This window comes from Dermochelys coriacea, chromosome 23 (assembly GCF_009764565.3).
Source record: "Dermochelys coriacea isolate rDerCor1 chromosome 23, rDerCor1.pri.v4, whole genome shotgun sequence".
Classification (NCBI taxonomy): domain Eukaryota; kingdom Metazoa; phylum Chordata; order Testudines; family Dermochelyidae; genus Dermochelys; species Dermochelys coriacea.
This window is the reverse complement of record NC_050090.1, coordinates 8,059,474-8,080,196: the sequence shown is the minus strand read 5'-3', so window position 1 is coordinate 8,080,196 and position 20,723 is coordinate 8,059,474. Positions and strand designations below refer to the sequence as shown.

The window sequence follows — 20,723 nt, the reverse complement described above, 5'->3', positions numbered from 1 at the left end:
TTCCTAACTCACTTAGGCATCTTTGAAAATCCCAGCCCTAGATAATGGCAAAAGTCAGCCCCATCTATCTCACTGCAAAGTTGGTCAAAAAATTTCCAGCAAAAAACATTTCCACAAGAAAATGATGATTCAAGAAAATTGAAATATCACATGGAAGTATATCAATTTAGTTTAAGTTTTAGATGAAAAATTATTGAAACTATCCATTCAAACTTATTGAAATATTTCATTTTGACTGTTATTTATATTACATTATATCATATTATATTATTACCAGTTAGAATACCAATTTAGAAAACTAATTATCAGTTACCAAACCAATTATTAAATCAATTATCAAACAATTTTCAATAAGAATAACAATTACAAATGACCAGTTACAATATCAATTGAGCAATCCAAAAACCAATTCCAAAACAAATTAGAATACCAGTTAAAAATTAGGACAATTATTTCAAAAACAATGATTAATTTATATACAAAACTAAAAATAATATAACCTAAATTAATAAAATAATAAATATAAAATAAAATAAAGGAACATAAAATATCAACATACAATAAAAGAACAATAATATCAAAATAAAATAAAATAAATAAAAAATCAAGATTGCAATGCCATATTTCAAATATATCAATATAAAAATTTTGATTGATGAAAAGATTGTTTTCCTGTAATTTTGTTTTGCAGACAATTTCAAAATTTCAAATTTTGTGCTGGTTTAGAACAAATAGGATTTTTTTTAACTGTTGGTATTTTCCGTGGAATGGAAATTCCAAGTTTCAATCTACCAGTTTTACCTCGCAGGGCTGCTCTGAGGATGGGCTAGTGTATATCTATGCAGTGTCTTGAACATGTTGGCTGAGATTGTCAAAGCTGTCCATGGGATTTGGAGGTTCAATCTCAAGGGATTTTAATGGGAGTTGGTTTTCAAATCCCTTAAGTGGCTTGATAAACTCAGCTGTAAAGCATACTCTACAGCCTAGTCCACAGGAAAGCAGATCTGCCAGTATAGCTATCCCCATAGAGCTTTACAGGCAAACCCTCCTGGAGCTGTGTTGTACAAAAATTACAGCTGTAACGTACTTAGCTGTTAAAAGTTAACACAACAGTTTGATCAAGTATAGGAATGTATTTACTGTCTAAAGTGGAGAATCTGCTAAACGCAGCTGTTCTAATACATCACTTTGGCTTTGCTAACCTGGCAGTAGAACTATATAACACTGAAACAGATCTAACTTTAACTCTAGCTGCATCTATTTTGGACACTGTAGCACATAAAACAGGGTATTAAATGAAGTCTGTCCCAGAAGATCATTCAGAGTAAGTCCCTGAGGGTCTAACTTGGCCCATCCAGTCTCATGTTGCAGAAGAAATTGAGGTTTTGATGGAACAATCCATGTTCCCTCTGAATAGTTGGGTTTCAAGTTGTTCCTTTCAGTGGCTGTGAATTTTAATTTACATTTATGTTAATTTTCTCTCTCCTGCTCCTTGCAGGTTTTGGTTACTGATGCGACCTTTCACCAACTCCTGGATCAGGGCTCAGACCCTTGCAAATTCTTTGGATTCGTTTCTCTTTTTGTACATCACTGTTTTCTTTCTTTAGGTAACATGTTCCTACAAAATACATAACTTGGGTTTCCAATGAAATCTGTTTCTTAACAGCCAGTAACTCAGACCAATAAATTGATATTTTGATGGTTTGATTTTGTAGCAAACAATACATGAAAAATACACAGTTTTATGGGAGATAGTAATTTCCATGTTTAATGTCTGACATTACATTGACTTTACTAATGCAGTGTAAGCTAGTGAATAGTGCACTGGCTGGGGGATCTTGGTTCTATCCCAGCCACTGCTATGGTGCTGTGCAACTTAGGACAAGCCACTTCTCTACTGTGTGCCTCAATTTCTCTTTCTATAAATTAGGGCTGGTAATATTTTACTCATATATAAAGAGCTTTGAGATCTATGGATGAAAAAAGGACAGTATAAATAAAAGGTATTATTATCAATAGCCTAATTCGGCAAGTCTTGCTAAAAATGAGTAGTGCCCGATCTCCACGTGATCCCTTGAAATAAGAAATACCAGAAGCAAATCTTATAATAATCTTGTCTGATTTCCTTCATAGCACAAGCCAGAGAAACTCACCACCTGTTCCCTTCATCAAGCCCAAAGATTCTGTTTGAGCTAGTGCAGATGTTAGAAAACGAGACCCAGTCTTGACTTAAAGACATCAAGTGATGGAGAATTCCCTACAGACACTGGATATGAGTCAACAATGTGCCCTTGTTGCCAAGAAGGCTAACGGCATATTGGGCTGCATTAGTAGGAGCATTGTCAGCAGATCAAGGGATGTGATTATTCCCCACTATTTGGCACTTATGAGGCCATATCTGGAGTATTACATCCAGTTTTGGACCCTCCACTACAGAAAGGATGTGGACAAATTGGAGAGAGTCCAGTGGAAGGCAACAAAAATGATTAGGAGGCTGGGGCACATGACTTATAAGGAGAGGCTGAGGGAACTGGGTTTATTTAGTCCGCAGAAGAGAAGAGTGGGGGGGATTTGATAGCAGCCTTCAACTATCTGAAGGGGGGTTCCAAAGAAGATGGAGCTCAGCTGTTCTCAGTGGTGGCAGATGACAGAAAAAGGAGAAATGGTCTCAAGTTGCAGTGGGGGAGGTCTAGGGTGGATATTAGGAAACACTATTTCATTAGGAGGGTGGTGAAGCACTGGAATGGGTTACCTTGGGAGGTGGAGGAATCTCCATTCTGAGAGGTTTTTAAGGCCTGGCTTGACAAAGTGCTGGCTGGGATGATATAGTTGGGGTCGGTCCTGCTTTGAGCAGGGGGTTGGACTCGATGACCTCCTGAGGTCTCTTCCAACCCTAATCTTCTATGATTTTATTATCTTCCCACTTTCTTCCCCAGGCCCAGTATCCTGTCTCATTGGCTCTAACACAGGAATCGCTTCATACTCTCCTTTCTATTTCTGACCACAGTTTTTGTCTTGTAGCTTTTTCCTCCTTCACATCTTGGCTTCAGAGAAACCACTGAGATGTATGCTAAGCTTGCTTTCATGGTGTCACAGTTAGCATTCTGAATACAGCAACCTGGCTCCGTTCCTGGCTCTGGGCGGGGAGTAGGGTCTAATGGCCAGAGCGGGGAAGGGATAGGAGCCAGGACTCCTGGGTTCTATCCCTGGCTCAAGGGAGGGAGGGAGACCCCGTGGGTTAGAAGAGGGGACCTGGGAGTCAGGGTTCCATGGGTTCCTGGGGCCCATGGGGCTGTTCATAAATTGCATAATGCTTTGCAGGGGAAGTCCTTAATTTTGCATGTTTGTTTCAGTGGTACAGAGTGTTGGTGGGTCTTGAAAATCACCAAAAAATGTGTTGTGTAATTTACAGACAGCCCCTAACTCTAGCTTTGGCAGTTGCAGGGGAGTGGGGTCCGGTGGTTAGAGTGGGGAGCTGGGAGTCAGGACTCCTGGGTTCTATCCCAGCTCTGGGAGGGGAGGGGGTGTGTGGGCCTGAGGTGAAAGCTCAGACCTAAGATCTCTGGCTGGGGGGTGAGAGGCGTCTGTCCAGGCAGAGCCCTGTGATACAAAGGGAGGAAAACCGGCCAAACCACACCAGAGATTCAGACAAGCCCTGACCAGGAACGAGGGCGAGGGGATGGCCAGAACAAACAGCCGGCAGGAGGGCAGTGGGGCTCTGGCACTATCTAGAGGGGAGAGGGAAGCCCAGCTCGAAGCCCGCATGGCTGTAACCCCAGCCCTGGGGCGGCTGGGCCAGGGCCGAAATGTCCTGGGAGGATCCCCGGCAAACCCACAGCCTGGCCCTGGCCAAGGGATCAGTGACTCCCCCACTGAACATGCACCCTGCAGAGGCAGGCCAGGGACAGGGGGAGCTGCAGCCCTGGTGATGGGGGCAGGCAGCAAAGAGGGGCTGTCTGGGCCCAGGAAGGCGGGAGCTGACCCCAGCTGCAGAGTGGAGGCCCTAGGCATGCCCCAGCTCAGGGGCAGGGAGAGAGACTGAGAGGGGAGAGGCTGCTGCTCCCTGTTATTGCCAGGCTGCTGGGCTATGCAGCATCCCTGCCTATGGGGCCTGCTCCTGGCCAGACTTCAGTCCTGGCAGGCTTTGTTCTGGGACTGGGATTACAGTTCCATGAGGAAGTTCCCGGTTGGGTGAGCGGATGAGATCTCTGAGATTAGATCCCTGCTGTCCATTGGCCGGCCAGCTGGGCAGTACTGCGGGGGGACAAACACTAGGGCCTGTGTGTTTGGGTTTCAAGCACTGAGGAGCAGGAGGTGTTTGGAGAACTTCATCTCCCCCCCTGTGCTGTACCCAGCCCCTTCCTGGCCAGCCCAGGCCTGTGGGGAGCGCGAGGTTCATGGCTTGGCAGAACTCCATTGTCCTCGAGGGGAGCTGAAGTCCTAAGTATCCAAGAAAGAATCAGCATTGCACAAATTCACACTGCAGGTTTATTGCAATTGGAATAAACACACTGACATCTGCCCTGGTGTCTATAAAACTCCAGACAACAGAGGGGAGCAGGGATGGGGAGGCTAAGCGAAATGCACACAGACAGCACCGACATGTTGGGGAGCGGGTAAGAGCACAGAGGAATCTGAAGACAGAGACATGGAGCAGAAAGATTTTCCCTAAAACTTGACAAAGTTCTAAGGCTATTCAGCGACTAGCCCATACAGGAGCCACAGGGCTCTTCGGCGACCACCATTTCAGAGTCAATGCAGATGGGAGGTGCAGTCTGTGCTGTGTTTCAGAAGCCAGAGCGTTAGCTGGGCCTGTCACGGACTTTCCCTACAGCGGCGTATGTTGCAGTCTCGTTTTCCTGCACCCGAGGAAGCTTTAAAACAAAAACAAAATCCTGTTATTCCTCTGCTAACCCCCAAACCCCAACAGAGAGAGACTGACACCACAGCAGAATAGCTTTTTGAAGGGAGCTACGCACAAAACTGCTGGTTAGACTATGGAGAAACAATTCTGCAAAAACCATGTGGATTTGGTTGCATCTCTCTGGTTCCAGATGGATCCGTTTTTTATGTTTGCACAATTTCCCATTAATTTAGCAGAATTATCAACAAATGCTATCAAAATCATTATAATTTATTGATTTACTGAAAGCCCAGTTCTCAGTAAACAAACAATTTTAACAACCACATTGATATAAATGTTCACCAAATTTTTGCAAACAGACTAGAAAATTTCAAAGGAATCCTGCAATTTTGGGTGAAAATTTTCATCTTAGAAAAAACCCTCATTTTTCAAAAAAATATCTTTTTGTTCAAAAATTTTCAGTCCACTCAAACACAGAGGCAGGGGTAGGTAGAGATAGAAAACTGGGCAGAAGGAGAGAGAAATCTTGTCCTTTCCATGGGTAGTTAAAAGCAACAATTGCGATGTCATAAGTTCGGGGTGGGACGCAGAAATCGCTGCGTGAGACTCTGCAGGAGCGCAGACCAGGCCATCACAGGGGTCCCTTCTGCATTACAATGTCTGAGGCTGCTCTCCACACACAGCAGGGCAGAGAGAGGGATGCAAATCCCGGCACACACCCCCAGCACTGGGCTCAGCACTGCTGTGCTCCAGCATTGGACAGTGTCTCATGGTGCAAATTCCCACTAGGATGTCCCAGATCTTGAGCCTGAAATTCACGGTCAGGATTCAGCCGATACCACGACTCACCCTGGTTGCACCAAACTGGCCAATGGCGGCATCTGGGGAGAGAGTTAGCAGAGAATATGGGGTAAGTGCTGCTCCGTGGGAGAGCCACCCACAGCCCACCCCTGCTAGGCACCCAGCACCCCTTGGGGACACCCACCCAGGCCCCGCTCCTCTCTCATCCCCACACAGCCAGCGCCACGGAGGGGCCAGGGCCAGAGGGGCAGGAGAAAGGCTATCCTGGCTGGAGATGACTTGTTCTGTGTCTCTCCAGCACATGCAGGCCTAGGGCAAGGGTATGGGCCATTCCCACTTCAGCAAAGGGGTCTGAGGAGCTGCTGTGATTCTCACGTGGGCCCAGCTGCCCCAGGCACCTGTGTTCATCTCAGTACCATGCTGTGCTTTGTGGGTGTCTCAGCTCATGCCCCACATCCCAGCAGACTGCTGAGTACTAACACAAGTGGGTAGAGGACATACAGACTAACCCCACCCCCAGATGAGCCATCACCTCCTGCCCCATCTTCGCCAGCAGCGGGGTCCCCCTGGGGACATCAGTGGATCTAAGTTCTAGTTCTGCATCTACTGACAAGGCCCCGAAGCATTCCCTCCACTCATGGGGTTATTCTCCCAACCCCGCCCTGTGCAGTCAGACTAGCCCATGGTTACACATGGGGAGCGGCAGCACACAGAGAGCTAAAGCTGGAATGCACCCCCCTTATTCACGCTGAACAGCCCCTCACCACACTGAGTGCCAGGGGAGAGATCATGGAGTGAGGTGTTCTTCACCAAGAGCAAGGGTGGAACAACTTTGTCCTAAGTGGCTTACCCAAGGTCACCCTGGGAGCCTGCGGCAGAGCCAGGAATTATATCCAGATCTCCCAAGTCCCAGCGACCCAACCACAAGACCGGCCGTCCCCTCTGCCGGGCCTTGTAGCTGGGACTCGGATCCACAGATCAGTGGGATCTGCCAAGGGTTGACGGGACCCTCTGGGGAATGTCCCTTAGGCTGAGCCTGCCCAGAGCTCCTGCCCCAACCCAGCACACGCAGATCTCCACTGGGAAGGGGCATACAGCTGCTCCCCTGGAGTCCATGGGCTGGGCACATGATAACACCTAGCACAGCCTTCTTTCAATGTCCTGCTGTCACTCGCCTAACACTTAATGCTGTCTCGGCACCAGCCCAGCAAGGCGAAGTGCCGACCTCGCAAGGGGAGAGATTTATCTATTGCATGATCTAGGTGTTCAAAAATAACACACCCTCGCACTGACCCAGAGGTCCGGTCACAGCTTTAGAGTATACACTGTGGGGCTCTATTGAAACCCTGCTCCCCAAGCAAAACCAGCGCAGCGTGGGCTTGCGGTCACAGCACCTGCTCTCTTGCTGAGCGTGAGAAATTCCCCTTCCAGACCCGACTGGTTCTTTAAATGGACACATTTCACCGGGGCGGTTTGTTCTGTCTGGGGCTCGGTTTGAAATGGAAACTGCAGTGAAATAAACACAGCAGCAGCAGCAGCAGCCTGAGACAGCCCAAAATAAGCTCAGGCTGGGGCTGGGGGACCACATCAGGGTTTTACTGAGGTGTCAGCTCTAACTGTGTCATTGCAGCTGCAAGGGTGTGAGTGAGAGCTGAGATGTGGACACCAATTATTATTATTATTTAACATATCTATGGGGGTAGCTCCTAAAGACCACAGCAGGCTGGGTCCCACAGTGCCAGGCACTGCAGATTAGTGTAAGTCGCTGGCCTGTGCTATATAGGAGGTCAGACTAGATGATATCAAGGGTCCCTGATGGTCTGTGAATTACAGCACAAGGATAGTTTTAATCCTCCCTCAGTGCAGGGGGCTGGACTCAACAACCCCTTGAGGCCCCTTCCAGCCCTACGCTCTCTGATCATAAAACCTTGCCTTTCAGACGTGTAGCCCTCCCCCTTCCTCAGACCCTAGCCAGTGAATTGGGGCCAGTAGAAACAGCCAGATCAGACACTAGCTGGAGCAGGGAGCCAGGCATGGGCACTGTGCTGGGGGATTGTGTACAGCACCTGGCACACCATTCCCCAGGCACGGAGGGCACTAGGCCTTACCCATACACAAGTAGTAAGAGGGAAGAACAAGTACTTACAGTGGATCTGCTCATCCGTGGGCATGTTCTCCGTGCTGCGGTTTGGGAGCTGTTCCCTGTCGAAAGCAAGTGTGAAATGTGTCAGTGTGGGTGGTATTGTTCTGTGTTTGTGGTGCACACGCTGCTGCTGGGCACTGAGTGACGCACAAGCCTCCCTTCCCAGCAGGTATATCTCAGACTGCGTTAGACATTGACCCCAAGAGAGGGGCCGGGGAATCCCAATGGATCCTCAGGTGACCTACCCACATTCAGTCCCTGTCCTGCTCACCTGGGAACATACCAGGGCGGCTGAGAACTCAGTTCCCCTCTCCTCCTTACCCCCCTCCCCCGCCCGCACCTCACTGCATCACAACCTGGGGACACGTCCAGACTCACAACAACCCCAAGCTAAGTCATCCTCCTTCCTACCTTGGACATCTCCGTTTAGATGCAACTGAAACAAAAAGGAAGAAAATTACAGTTGTCAGGGTCCCAGCTGTCCATCCCTCCCTGTCCGACCAAGAGATGATGCTGTGGCCAGGGGCTGTGATGCTGTGGCCAGGGGCTGGTCTCTGCGCCATGGTTAGGGTGGGTTTTTCATAGTTGCCCAAGGGATTCATAGGCCTAGCTGTGAAATTAGTGTATCCAAATCCCCTGGGAAGTGTTGGCAATCTCAGCCTTAACATAGTTCACTCAAATAGCCTCCTGGAGCTGAGCAGGCTTCTGTGAGCAGCTGCCTCCTGTAAATCCTGCCTTTGGGGACCAGGATGTGATATTTGCCAAAGTGCCCATGGGAATAGGGAGCTCATGCCCCACTGTAAGCACTTCGGCTCCTACTTTCCTTAGCAGATTTTGAAACCATCTCCTAGGCATTTGGGGCAGCGTTTCTGAAAGCACCAGAGTGACCTAGATGCCTTAATCCCATTGAAAGCCATTGAATGTAGCTGCCTTCATTACATAGGCTCATTGGAAAATGCTCCCCTTTGTCTCTCCCTAGCATGGCCACTGTTCACCCACAGCCTTGGGCTGAAGTCCCCATCGCCTACCTTTCTTCACCAGCAGATAAATCAGTGGAGCCAGACACAGGACAGAGAGCCCTGTGATTCCCAAGATGGCCTCCAGTCCCAATCGTCCTCCTGGGAAAATCAAACAAATGTGAACATCCCTGTGGGAGCCAGCGCTGAAGAGTTCATGATGCAGGTTTCCCCGCGCCAGGGGTTGTGCTGGCTCTGTGTCACTTCTGGGTTATGGCTATGACAATCCCAGCCATGGCTGGGCCCACACTGGCCTGTCTGTTCTCCCTGCTCCTGCCCAGGCCAACTCCTGACAGCAAAGCCACCGCAAGAGACAATCAGGGAGTGACGGAGACCTGGGAGTAACATGGCCAGAGAGAGCTAGGGTATGTCAGAGACACGTGGCGTTTTCAGAGCAGAATGGACACAGGGAAACTAACGCACTGGGATGGGGACCTACAGAACTACACAGCAGGGACTGTCATTCCCAGAACCAGCACCCCCTTGGCCAGTCTCCAAGAGGGGCAGAATGAGGGGAGACGGGAAGGAGCTAGGAGCTACTGCCTGGGGGCAGGAATGCTGACTGTGACTCCGGACAGTACAGACAGCTGTACAGACCCATGGCCAGTGCTGCATATTCTGGGCCTTGGACCATAGCTCCTCAGGCAGGGTTGGTAGATCCACCTTGCAACTCTAAGGACAGTTGAGCTCTGGAGCACGCTTCCAAGGGAGGCTGTGAAATACCCTCATGGGAGGTTTTGAAGAACAGGTCAGACAAACCCCTGTCAGGGATGGTTTAGGCTGACTTGGCCCTGCCTCAGCTCAGGGGGCTGGACCAGGTGGCCTCTTGAGATCCCTTCCAGCCCCACATTTATATGACACTAAGATTACATTCCTGCAAAGGCTTCCTGGCTGGTTGGGGGAACGGCTGGGCTCGAGCAGCACTGAATGCAACTCCTAGGCCAGCTCTCATTGCTATTTCCACAGAGTGAGGGGGTCTTTAGAGGGGCAGCGCTCCCGTAGCTGTCCTGGCTGATGGGAAGGTCAGCTGGGTAGGAGCAGGCATGAAAACTTAGGCCGCAGAGCTGGTTAGAAAATGATTTGGCTTTTTTCTATGGAAAATTTTTGATTAAAATGAAAAAAAAATGTTTGGTTTTGTCAACAATTTTGGTGGGAAAAGTTAAACTTTTCACCAAACACCGGAAAAAAAAAAGTTTTGTTTTCAGGGAATCAGAAAATCACCAAAAAACAACAAATTGTCAGCCAAAGACTGAAATGTTTTCATTTTTTAATTTACTGACCAAAAAGAAAAGAAAAGAAGTTTCCCAGGAAAGTCAAATTTTGCCGCCAAACTCTTGATTTGTTAAAAAAATCAATTTTGGAAAAAAATGTTGATGGAATTCCTAATAGTTCTCCTGTGCAGCCCACCCCTCACGCCAGCCCTGGGAGATGATGCCAAGCCTGGGAGCTGCGGGATCAGAGGCAGAAGGAGCTATGGGGAGAAAAGCCAATAGTGTCCTGCAGTCCTGGCCACCCCAGTTTTCCCTGACCTCCCCCAAACTTCTGCTGAGGGACAGATTAGAGGGAGACACTTAGCTGGGGCTCCTCAAGGACTCCCCCCTTCTAGATCAGCATGCTTGAGAAACGCCGAATTAGTGCCTCATGCACAGCCCAAAGCACTCAATGGAAATCGTCCCACTGCCTCCAGTGGGTTGGGAAACTGGCCATTAGCGAATACAAATTATTTACCATCAGGAATTGATTTTTTCTCAGAGCTGCTGCTATTGCTGTGATCAGTGTCACTAGAGTGAACAGTCCTGTCTGGGACATAAACACACAAAAAATCACAACATTTCGGCACCTTTCAGCCAAATCTGAAGATACGGTGAATCAGATATGCAATAACTCCCAGAACTGATCATTCTGGGGGAATTTTGACATCAATGAGCTGGTGTAAATCAGTATCACTTCACTTGTGTCAATGGGCCAGCACCCCATCTGGTGTAAATCAGTGTCACTCCATTGGAATCAATGGGCCAGATCCCCAGCTGGGGTTATAATAATAACAATTAATAATAATGCACTAGCACCTGAAGGCCAGAGCCTGGTCGGGTCTCATTGTGCTGGGAACGTTACAGACGTGAAAAAAGTCAGTCCGTGCTCCAAACTCAAAACACGGTGGGTGGATGAGAAGACAAACAGGTCAAGGGGTGGGGTTGGAAAATGGGGTAACAAACCTGATAGCTCACTACCAGCCTCATCATTACCAGGTTCCCGTGGCAGAAACCCACACAATTATAAAATGCCTGACACCAGCCACTGTCCCCTTCCCCCTCCTCACATTGTGTTGGGGTCCAACAACTCACCTGGTACATTCAAGGTTCGGGGAAGACTCAGACGAGAATTTTTCACCTGGTTCTGGTCATTCTTGTACTGGTACATACATCGAAACTGGCTTGAGCTCCACACAGAGATGTCATGTCGATACAGTGACCGGCCTGGCATGGCCTTTTGTCTTGATATTTCTTTGCCATCCTGACAGAAAATAACTAAAGCAGCTAAACTGTTGAGACGAAGGTGACACTGAGCCGAAACAGAGTCCCCGACCTGAGCTGAAGATGTGCTCAGGGACAATTTAGGAGAAGGGAAGTCACCTGCAACAAGAAAGAGAGACTAAGGGTACATCTACATGGCAAAAACGCAATGTGACAGCAAGTCTCAGAGTACAGGGCAACTGATTCAGACTCATACAGTCACGCAAGGGGGCTAAAATTGAAGTGTAGACACTTCCACTTTGGCTGGAGCTAGGCCAAGGCAGGAATGTCTACACTGCTATCTTTAGCCCTGTAGCATAAGCCCCACAAGCCCGAGTTAATTGAGCTGGACTCTGAGACTCACTGCTGTGGGGTTTTTATCTACAGCGTAGATGTGCTCTAAAACATGCCTCTGAGGAGACTAAGGGCTTGTCTTCACTGCAGCGTTAACTTGAATTATAACATGAGTCCTGTTCAGAAAAAAATCCCTTAACTCAAGTGTGGTGATGCTCTTCTCTGGAGCTAGCCAGCTCTATAGGGTTATATGCTAAAATATGTGAGCACAAAGCTTCAGCAGTTACAACAACCACTGTAGTGTGGACACAGGCTAGCACCACTCGAGTACCACTAGTCCTCCAGTGCCTTCCCACAGTTCCCGTAGTGTGCCCAGAAAGGACAGACTGGCAAAGAATTCATAGAGCAGCTCAGTTTCCTGCAACTCTCAGAACCGTGAGCCATGCCCCAAGAAGCTGTACGTAGCCCCACACTCGAGGGAGCGCAGAATCTGTGTGGGCACAACAGTGTGCCTGTTCTCGCACGAGCTCGGCTAACTCGACAGGAGTCACTGAGTGCGGATAACTCGACTTCACTCTGCAGTGAAGGCAGAGCCAAGCAGGGAACTAAGGATTAGTGATGAATTAGTGAGAAGTACGCTTGGCTGATAGAAGAGCTGTTTCTCTTCACGTTGGAATTAAAATAAATACAGTGCAACACAGAAGATTTAAGACAAATTCATTCTAGTGCAGTGCCCTGGTCTCATCAATACACTCCTTTGTTAGCACCAAGTCTGCCTAGATTTACACATGGAAAGTTTGTTACACATGTATCTCAGTGTCACAGGGCCAGATCCACAGTCCATGTAAATCAGCCCTGCTCCATTGGAGTCAACAGAGCTTTGCTGATTTATGCCTGCTGAAGATCTGGCCAAAATATATTTCATTTCCAGTAATAAGAAAAGGAGTACTTGTGGCACCTTAGAAACTAAAAAATTTATTTGAGCATAAGCTTTCGTGAGCTACAGCTTACTTCATCGGATCCATTTGAGCTGTAGCTCACGAAAGCTTATGCTCAAATAAATTTGTTAGTCTCTAAGGTGCCACAAGTACTCCTTTTCTTTTTGCGAATACAGCCTAACATGGCTGCTACTCTGAAACATTTCCAGCAATGTTTATGGTCTGTCACTGTGAGAAGTTCCATTTACAGTGCGATTACCAGGATTTCAGGCAGGAATCGTGCAAGAGGCATTGCCCACCAATCCCCCTCCTAAACCTCTCCAGTCTCCCTCCTGTTGCCATTGCCTGGGGGGTTCACTCCTTTCGATGTCTCCCCTTCTTCCATGTCTCTTGTGCTCACTCACCTGGGGAGTTGCAGGGCTCCTGGCCTGTGACCCCAGCACCTGCACAAGACAGCAGAGGGGGTGAGTGGCAGACACAGCAGCTCTAACTACACACACAGCTACACTGGGGTGACATTAATAATAATTAAGCCAAGAAAAACCAGGAAATCCCAACTCAGGATCATGTTGCAAGAGCCATACTCCCTGATCCCATAATCAGATCCATCTGTGGGCCCTGGGTCTCACCATGGCTATCGATGGAAAGCCCCAAGTGGGAATCTTACAAATTTTGGATATTTGCAAGGCAGAATTAAAGTTTCCATTAATGTTTAAGAAATTTATTCTAATAGTAAAACACTCCTCACCATGTAACCTGCTGAAAAAAAAAGAACACGAACATACATGATCTTCACAACATTTTCTCACTGTCTCTGCTTTCCTAATCAGCTTCAACTCTTTGTCCTCGTCCCTGAAATGAGCTCCGCACAGCCAGTCCTAACCCTGTAATTTCCTGGTTTGTAACCTCAATATCATCCTTTTAATGCAGGTCCATTCTATGTACTATTAAAGATCTGCTCACCGGCTCAGACTTTCAGAGCTGTGTAGGTGATTTGGATACTCAATTGCCATGAATTTGAACAAGGTATGCAAATCCCATAGGCAGCTTTGAAAATCTCAGCCATATGTTGTAATATATATGTGAGTACAATACACACACACAGGGACATTATATATTAAATAAAATAGCCAGTTATCAAAACAATGTTCTGAGCACTAAATATTCTCTCAGAAATTGGTAAGAAACTTTGGCCCATGAATTTCAAACCAGTTTTTAAACCCAACATGAAATAACTGCTTAGAGCTCAGTATAACATCAACGTGCAGCTGTTCGTTTAAACCATTTTTACCATAATTTCCCCTCCAGGCTGTTCCCCATGTCCCCCCAGCCCAGGCAGAGCTATAAACTTGCCCCCCCCTCCCCAAGCCCCTCAGCAGAGAGCTCACTGCACACTCACAGAGCAGCCACAGCAAGATCATGGGGTGAACGAGAGCTGGCAACTCAGCCTGAATATCCCAGAGCAGCATCTAGTCTACATCTCTGATGAGCAGCCACCGGGGCTCTGTGCCCCAGGTCCCTCCTTCTCCCCTCCTTCTTCCGGCCCGGACAGGCTCTGGGCTCTTGTAGCTTGTCTGAGAGAGGCCCTGATGTGTCTGTGGCCAGAGGGGCCCTCCCTCATGAGATGAGAATGGAAACATTATTCACCGTCCCCCCACCCCACCCCCATCTAGTCTCTGCATCAGGGAGAGCTGGACCCACGGGTTTCCCATAGGAACCTCCCTGTGACAGACTCAGTCCCGCTGAGCCATAACTAGTGAATTTCTAAACCTTTCCCAGGAAAAGGGCAAATTCCACTTGACAATTTCCACCATTTTACCACTATCTCCAGCTGTCCCCTGAGACGAGAGACACAAGGGAATGTTGTTGGTGTGAGCTGGTGTCTGTCTCGGTGTCTCCACCGTCCACAGCCCGCCGCACTCACCACTGCCAGGACGGGAGTTGTGGTGGGGGGGGGTGAATTTATCACAAAATGATGCACAAGGGTCATTAACATCTGTTCTGAGCCCCAGCCTGCTCTGGTAATGTCAGCTCTCACTCCACTGGCCTCTTCACCGTGCACCCTCAGCCCTGCCCCCAGGAGCCGTGTGTCCCTGTCACACTGACCCAGGCCTGCTCGGCCCAGGCATAGGGCTCAGGCAGACACTGTGGCTGTAGAACAACCAGACATGGAGAGGGAAGGAATGAAAACCTAGCATGCCCCAGGTGTTCATGTGAAGGGGATCTGGGACACTGGCATCACATGGAAAATGGGGATTATGCTAGTAACACCAGGACGTGGTCTCTGTACAGCACTTCCTTTGGCTGGGGGTGATACACAGGCCAGGGATTGGCTGGGCACAGGACCTTAGCGTTGGAAAGCTAATGTTGTGCCAATATATAAAAAGGAGTAAATGGGATGACCCAGATAATTATAGCGCTGTCAGTCTGACGTGGCTTCCCGGCAAGATAATGGAGTGGCTAGAATTAAAGGAGAGTAAGAGAAGAATGTAAGAACGGCCATACTGGGTCAGAACAATGGTCCATCTAGCCCAGTATCCTATCATCTGACAGTGGCTGGAGCCAGATCCTTCAGAGGGAATGAACAAAACAGGGAAATTACCAAGTGATCCATCCTCAGTCTTCCAGTCCCAGCATCCAGCCGTCAGTGATTTAAAGACTCCCAGAACATGGGATTGTGTCACAGGCTATCTTGGCTAATAGCCATTAATAGAGCTGTCCTACAGGAACTTATCTAAGGAACTTTTCTGAACCCCATTATACTTTTGGCTTTCACAACATCCCCTGGCAACGAGTTCCACAGGTTGATGGTGCATTGTGTGAAGAAGTATTTCCTTTTGTTTGTGTTATACCTGACAACAATACATTTATTGTTGTCATAAATATAAAGGGAAGGGTAAACACCTTTAAAATCCTTGCTGGCCAGAGGAAAAATCCTTTCACCTGTAAAGGGTTAAGAAGCTAGGATAACCTCGCCAGCACCTGACCACAATGACCAATGAGGAGACAAGATACTTTCAAACCTGGAGTGGGGGAGAAACAAAGGGTCTGGGTCTGTCTGTGTGATGCTTTTGCCGGGGACAGAACAGGAATGGAGTCTTAGAATTTAGTAAGTAATCTAGGTAGGTACGTGTCAGATTATGATTTCTTTAAATGGCTGAGAAAATAAGCTGTGCTGAATTGAATGGATATTCCTGTTTTTGTGTCTTTTTGTAACTTAAGGTTTTGCCTAGAGGGATTCTCTACGTTTTGAATCTAATTACCCTGTAAGGTATTTACCATCCTGATTTTACAGAGGTGATTATTTTACTTTTTCTTTAATTAAAATTCTTCTTTTAAGAAAATGGAATGGTTTTTTCATTGTTCTTAAGATCCAAGGGCTTGTGTCTATGGTCACCTATGCAAATTGGTGAGGTTTTTTTTTACCAAACCTTCCCCAGGAAGGGGGGTGCAAGGTTTTGGTGAGGATTTGGGGGGAAAGACGTTTCCAAACAGCTCTTTCCTAATAAAAATCCCAGTTAGACATTTGGTGGTGGCAGTGAAAGTCCAAGGGCAAAAGGCAAAATAGTTTGTACCTTGGGGAAGTTTTAACCTAAGCTGGTAAAGGTAAGCTTAGGAGGTTTTCATGCAGGTCCCCATATCTGTACCCTAGAGTTCAGAGTGGGGAAGGAACCTTGACAAGGTGGGAGAGCAGTGGGATCAACTTGAAATCATTTTAAGATTTTTTTGAACCAGAAGCACAGATTTGAAAAGGATTTTTTTTTCCTTTGGGCTGCTGGAAACAGGTTAAACTGAAAGCAGTTAGGATTTTTTTTCTCTGCTTTGGGGCCAGAGCAGAGACAAAAGGGAATTGTCTTTTGTGAGCTGGAGTTTTCTCTACCTAAAGGCAGGGTAGTTAACCTCCTGCAGGGAAATTCACAAGTCTTCACAGACGTGATTTTTTTTTTTTACCTAAGAGCAACTAGAGAGGTTTTCTGCTTATTTGCCTGGAGACAAAGGTGTTAGGGTTGTTGGGGTTTTTTGAATTTGTTTTTGTTGTTGTTGGGTGGGTTTTTTCGGGTGGGTTTTTTGGGGGGCTTTTTTTTTGGATTTTTCTGTAGGCTGACAATCACTATCAGAGAATATAGGTATCATATTACAGCACAGCAAAATTTTACAAGCCAAGTTTTTTGTTTGTTTGTTTGTTTTATTTCTAACTCTTGGGTGTAAAGTTAGTTAAAAACAGAGAGGTAAAGATAACAGAAACCAAGACACAACACAAATTGGAGTTAGCCAGACTGGAGGCAGTGAAAGAGGCAGAAAAAGCCCTAGAAGCTGCCCACAGGACAGAAATGGAGGCAAAGGACAAAGAAATGGAGGCAGTGAAAGAGGCAGAAAAAAACCAAGAGGCTGCTCACAGGAGAGCTATGGAGGCAAAGAAAAAATAAATGGAGGCAAGGGACAAAGAAATGGAGGCAAGGGACAAAGAACTGGAGGAGAAGGAAAAAGAGAGGAAGCATGTGGAGGAGGAGAAGGAAAAAGAGAGGAAGCATGCACTGGAGATGGAGAAGGCAAAGGCTCAGTAGAATATACCAACAAACCCTAGCAATCCTTCTCCAGGTACCACTTCCCATCCCAGAAAGTTCCCCACCTACAAGGCAGGCAATGATACCGAGGCCTTCTTAGAAAACTTTGAAAGGGCCGGCCTTGGGTACAGCATCTCTACAGACCAATACATGGTAGAGCTGAGGCCACAGCTCAGTGGACCCTTAGCTGAGGTGAAGACTGAAATGCCTAAGGAACACATGAACCAGTATGAACTGTTTAAAACCAAGGCGAGAGTCAGAATGGGGCTAACACCTGAGCATTCCCGTCGGCAATTCAGAGTCCTAAGGTGGAAACCAGATATGCCTACCACATTGTGAAACATTGGGATGCCTGGATATCAGGAGCAAGTGTTAAATCTCCAGAAGATTTGCCCTTCCTAATGCAAATGGAACAGTTCTTAGAGGGTGTTCCTGAGGAAATAGAAAGATACATCCTAGATGGGAAGCCCAAAACTGTAATCGAGGCAGGGGAGATTGAAGCCAAATGGGTGGAGGTAGCAGAAAAGAAAAAAACTGGTCACAGTTGGATCGGATACCAGAAGGGACAACCTCAGACCACACCCTACTACCAGGGTCCGTCCAAGGCCACAACTACCACCCAAGGAAACCTCCAGACACCTTATCGTCCCACCACACCATTCTCCAGCAACCCACCTCGCCCCAGTGACCAGTCAGCTGGACGATGTTTTAAATGCAATGAGACGGGGCATGTAAAGGACAACTGCCCCAAGAACCCCAACAGATTACATTTCATTGCACCGGAATCACACCAGAGGTCCTCAGGCCCAGATACCTCCCATATACCCTTGGAGCGGAGGGAAACTGTGAGTGTGGATGGGAAGAAGGTCACCGTGTGGAGGGAAACCAGAGCACAAGTGTTGGCTATCCATGCATCCTTAGTGGACCCCAATTTAATCAACCTAGAGATCCAAGTGATGATTCAACCCTTCAAGTCCAACTCTTTCAATATGCCTACAGCCAAGTTATCTGTCCAGTACAAGGGCTGGTCAGGAACGTGGACTTTTGAAGTCTATGATGATTATCCCATCCACATGCTGTTGGGGGAAGACTTGGCCAATCATGTGAAGTAAGCCAAGAGGGTGGGAATGGTCACCCGCAGCAAGGCTAAACATGCTGTCATGCCCAGCTCTGTTCCGGAAACTTTCTACCAGGACCCGGTCAGAGGTGATGGACCCGGACACCAGGCCAATGTCTGCAACAGCAGTAGTGGATCCACTCCCAGAGACCCGGACAGAGCCAGTCCCAGAACCGGAACCGAAGGAACAACCAGCACCATACCCATTGCCAGCACTGAATCCAGTACTTGCAACCCCAACCCCGAGGGCCCCACCGAACCTGAACCAGCAGCAGCCACTAACCTTACACATGAGGCTCAGCCGAAGCTTCAACCCCAACATAGTGCACCAGCGGAGAGCGGTTCACAGTCAACGGAAACAGTCCCATCCCCTATATCGCTTCCAGAGGGACCAAGCCTAGGTCCACAATACAATGAGGAACTGATGTCTCCAGCATCAAGAGAACAGTTCCAGACTGAACAGGAAGTAGATGAAAGCCTCCAGAGAGCTTGGACAGCGGCACGAAGCAACCCACCGCCTCTCAGCTCTTCTAATCGATCCAGGTTTGTTGTAGAAAGAGGACTTTTATACAAGGAAACTCTTTCTTGTGGACACCAGGAAGACTGGCATCCTCAGAGACAGTTCGTAGTTCCAACTAAGTACCAGGTCAAGCTCCTGAGCTTAGCCCACAATCATCCTAGTGGCCATGCTGGGGTGAACAGGACCAAAGACCGTTTGGGGAGGTCATTCCACTGGGAGGGAATGGGCAAGGATGTTTCTACCTATGTCCGGTCTTGTGAGGTATGCCAAAAAGTGGGAAAACCCCAAGACCAGGTCAAAGCCCCTCTCCAGCCATTCCCCATCATTGAAGTTCCATTTCATCGAGTATCTGTGGATATTATGGGTCCTTTTCTGAAAAAGACACCCAGAGGAAAGGGGTACATACTGACTTTCATGGATTTTGCCACCCGATGGCCAGAAGCAGAAGCTCTACGTAACACTAGGGCTAAAAGTGTGTGCCAGGCACTAGCAGACATTTTTGCCAGGGTAAGTTGGCCCTCTGACATCCTCACAGATGCAGGAACTAATTTTCTGGCAGGAACTATGGAAAGCCTTTGGGAAGCTCATGGGGTAAATCACTTGGTTGCCACTCCTTACCACCATCAAACAAATGGCATGGTGGAGAAGTTTAATGGAACTTTGCGGGCCATGATACGTAAATTCGTAAATGAGCACTCCAATGATTGGGACCTAGTGTTGCAGCAGTTGGTCTTTGCCTACAGAGCTGTACCACATCCTAGTTTAGGGTTTTCACCATTTGAATTTGTATATGGCTGCGATGTTAAGGGGCCGTTACAGTTGGTGAAGCAGCAATGGGAGAGATTTACACCTTTTCCAGGAACTAACATTCTGGACTTTGTAACCAACCTACAAAACACCCTCCGAACCTCTCTAGCCCTTGCTAAAGAAAACCTACAGGATGCTCAAAAAGAGCAAAAAGCCTGGTATGATAAACATGCCAGAGAGTGTCCCTTCAAAGTAGGAGACCAGGTCATGGTCTTAAAGGTGGTCCAGGCCCATAAAATGGAAGCGTCGTGGGAAGGGCCATTCACAGTCCAGGAGTGCCTGGGAGCTGTTAGTTATCTCATAGCATTCCCCACCTCCAACCAAAATCCTAAGGTATACCATATAAATTCTCTAAAGCCCTTTTATTCCAGAGAATTAAGTTTGTCAGTTTACAGCCCAGGGAGGAGATGATGCTGAGTGGCCTGAAGGTGTCTACTATGAAGGGAAAAGTGCTGGTGGCGTGGAAGAGGTGAACCTCTCCATGATCCTCGGGCGTATGCAGTGACAGCAGATCCAGGAGCTGTGCACTAGCTACGTGCCGACGTTTTCAGCCATCCCAGGACTGACTGAACGGGCATACCACTCCATTGACACAGGTAATGCTCACCCAATTAAAGTCCAACCTTACCAGGTGTCTCCTCAAGCTAAAACTGCTATAGAACGGGAGATCCAGGATATGTTACAGATGGCTATAATCCGCCCTTCTGGCAGTGCATGGGAATCTCCATTGGTTCTAGTTCCCAAACCAGATGGGGAGATACGTTTTTGCATGGACTACCGTAAGCTAAATGCTGTAACTCGTCCAGACAGCTATCCAATGCCACGCACATATGAACTATTAGAGAAACTGGGACGGGCCCAGTTCATCTCTACCTTGGACTTAACTAAGGGGTACTGGCAGGTACCGCTAGATGAATCCACCAAGGAAAGGTCAGCCTTCACCACACATGTCGGGCTGTATGAATTCAATGTACTCCCTTTCGGGCTGCGGAATGCACCCGCCACCTTCCAAAGACTTGTAGATGGTCTTCTAACGGGATTGGGAGAATATGCCGTCACCTACCTTGACAATGTGGCCATATTTTTGGATTCCTGGGCAGAACACCTGGAACATCTACAAAAAGTCTTCGAGCGCATAAGGGAGG

At 47.7% G+C, this 20,723-nt stretch overlaps 1 protein-coding gene across 4 annotated transcripts in view; it reads right to left on the bottom strand.

The window, feature by feature from the left end:
- Window positions 1-4,474: 4,474 nt before the first annotated feature.
- The window catches only part of LOC122457267, a 57,321-nt gene continuing 41,072 nt past the window's right edge, over window positions 4,475-20,723 (bottom strand). Inside the window, exons 1-9 of one of the 4 annotated variants that reach the window (XM_043501298.1) lie at window positions 13,969-13,996; window positions 12,974-13,012; window positions 11,170-11,457; window positions 10,553-10,624; window positions 8,837-8,926; window positions 8,220-8,244; window positions 7,812-7,867; window positions 5,714-5,745; window positions 4,475-4,874 (exon numbers count right to left, since the gene is read on the bottom strand). In XM_043501298.1, coding sequence (XP_043357233.1) covers window positions 4,803-4,874; window positions 5,714-5,745; window positions 7,812-7,867; window positions 8,220-8,244; window positions 8,837-8,926; window positions 10,553-10,624; window positions 11,170-11,457; window positions 12,974-13,012; window positions 13,969-13,990 — 696 coding nt within the window. In that variant the 5' untranslated portion in view covers window positions 13,991-13,996 and the 3' untranslated portion in view covers window positions 4,475-4,802. Of the gene's footprint in view, window positions 4,875-5,713; window positions 5,746-7,811; window positions 7,868-8,219; window positions 8,245-8,836; window positions 8,927-10,552; window positions 10,625-11,169; window positions 11,458-12,973; window positions 13,013-13,968; window positions 13,999-20,723 lie in introns of those variants that run through there. The other 3 variants (XM_043501299.1, XM_043501297.1, XM_043501300.1) reach the window with 3 other exon arrangements.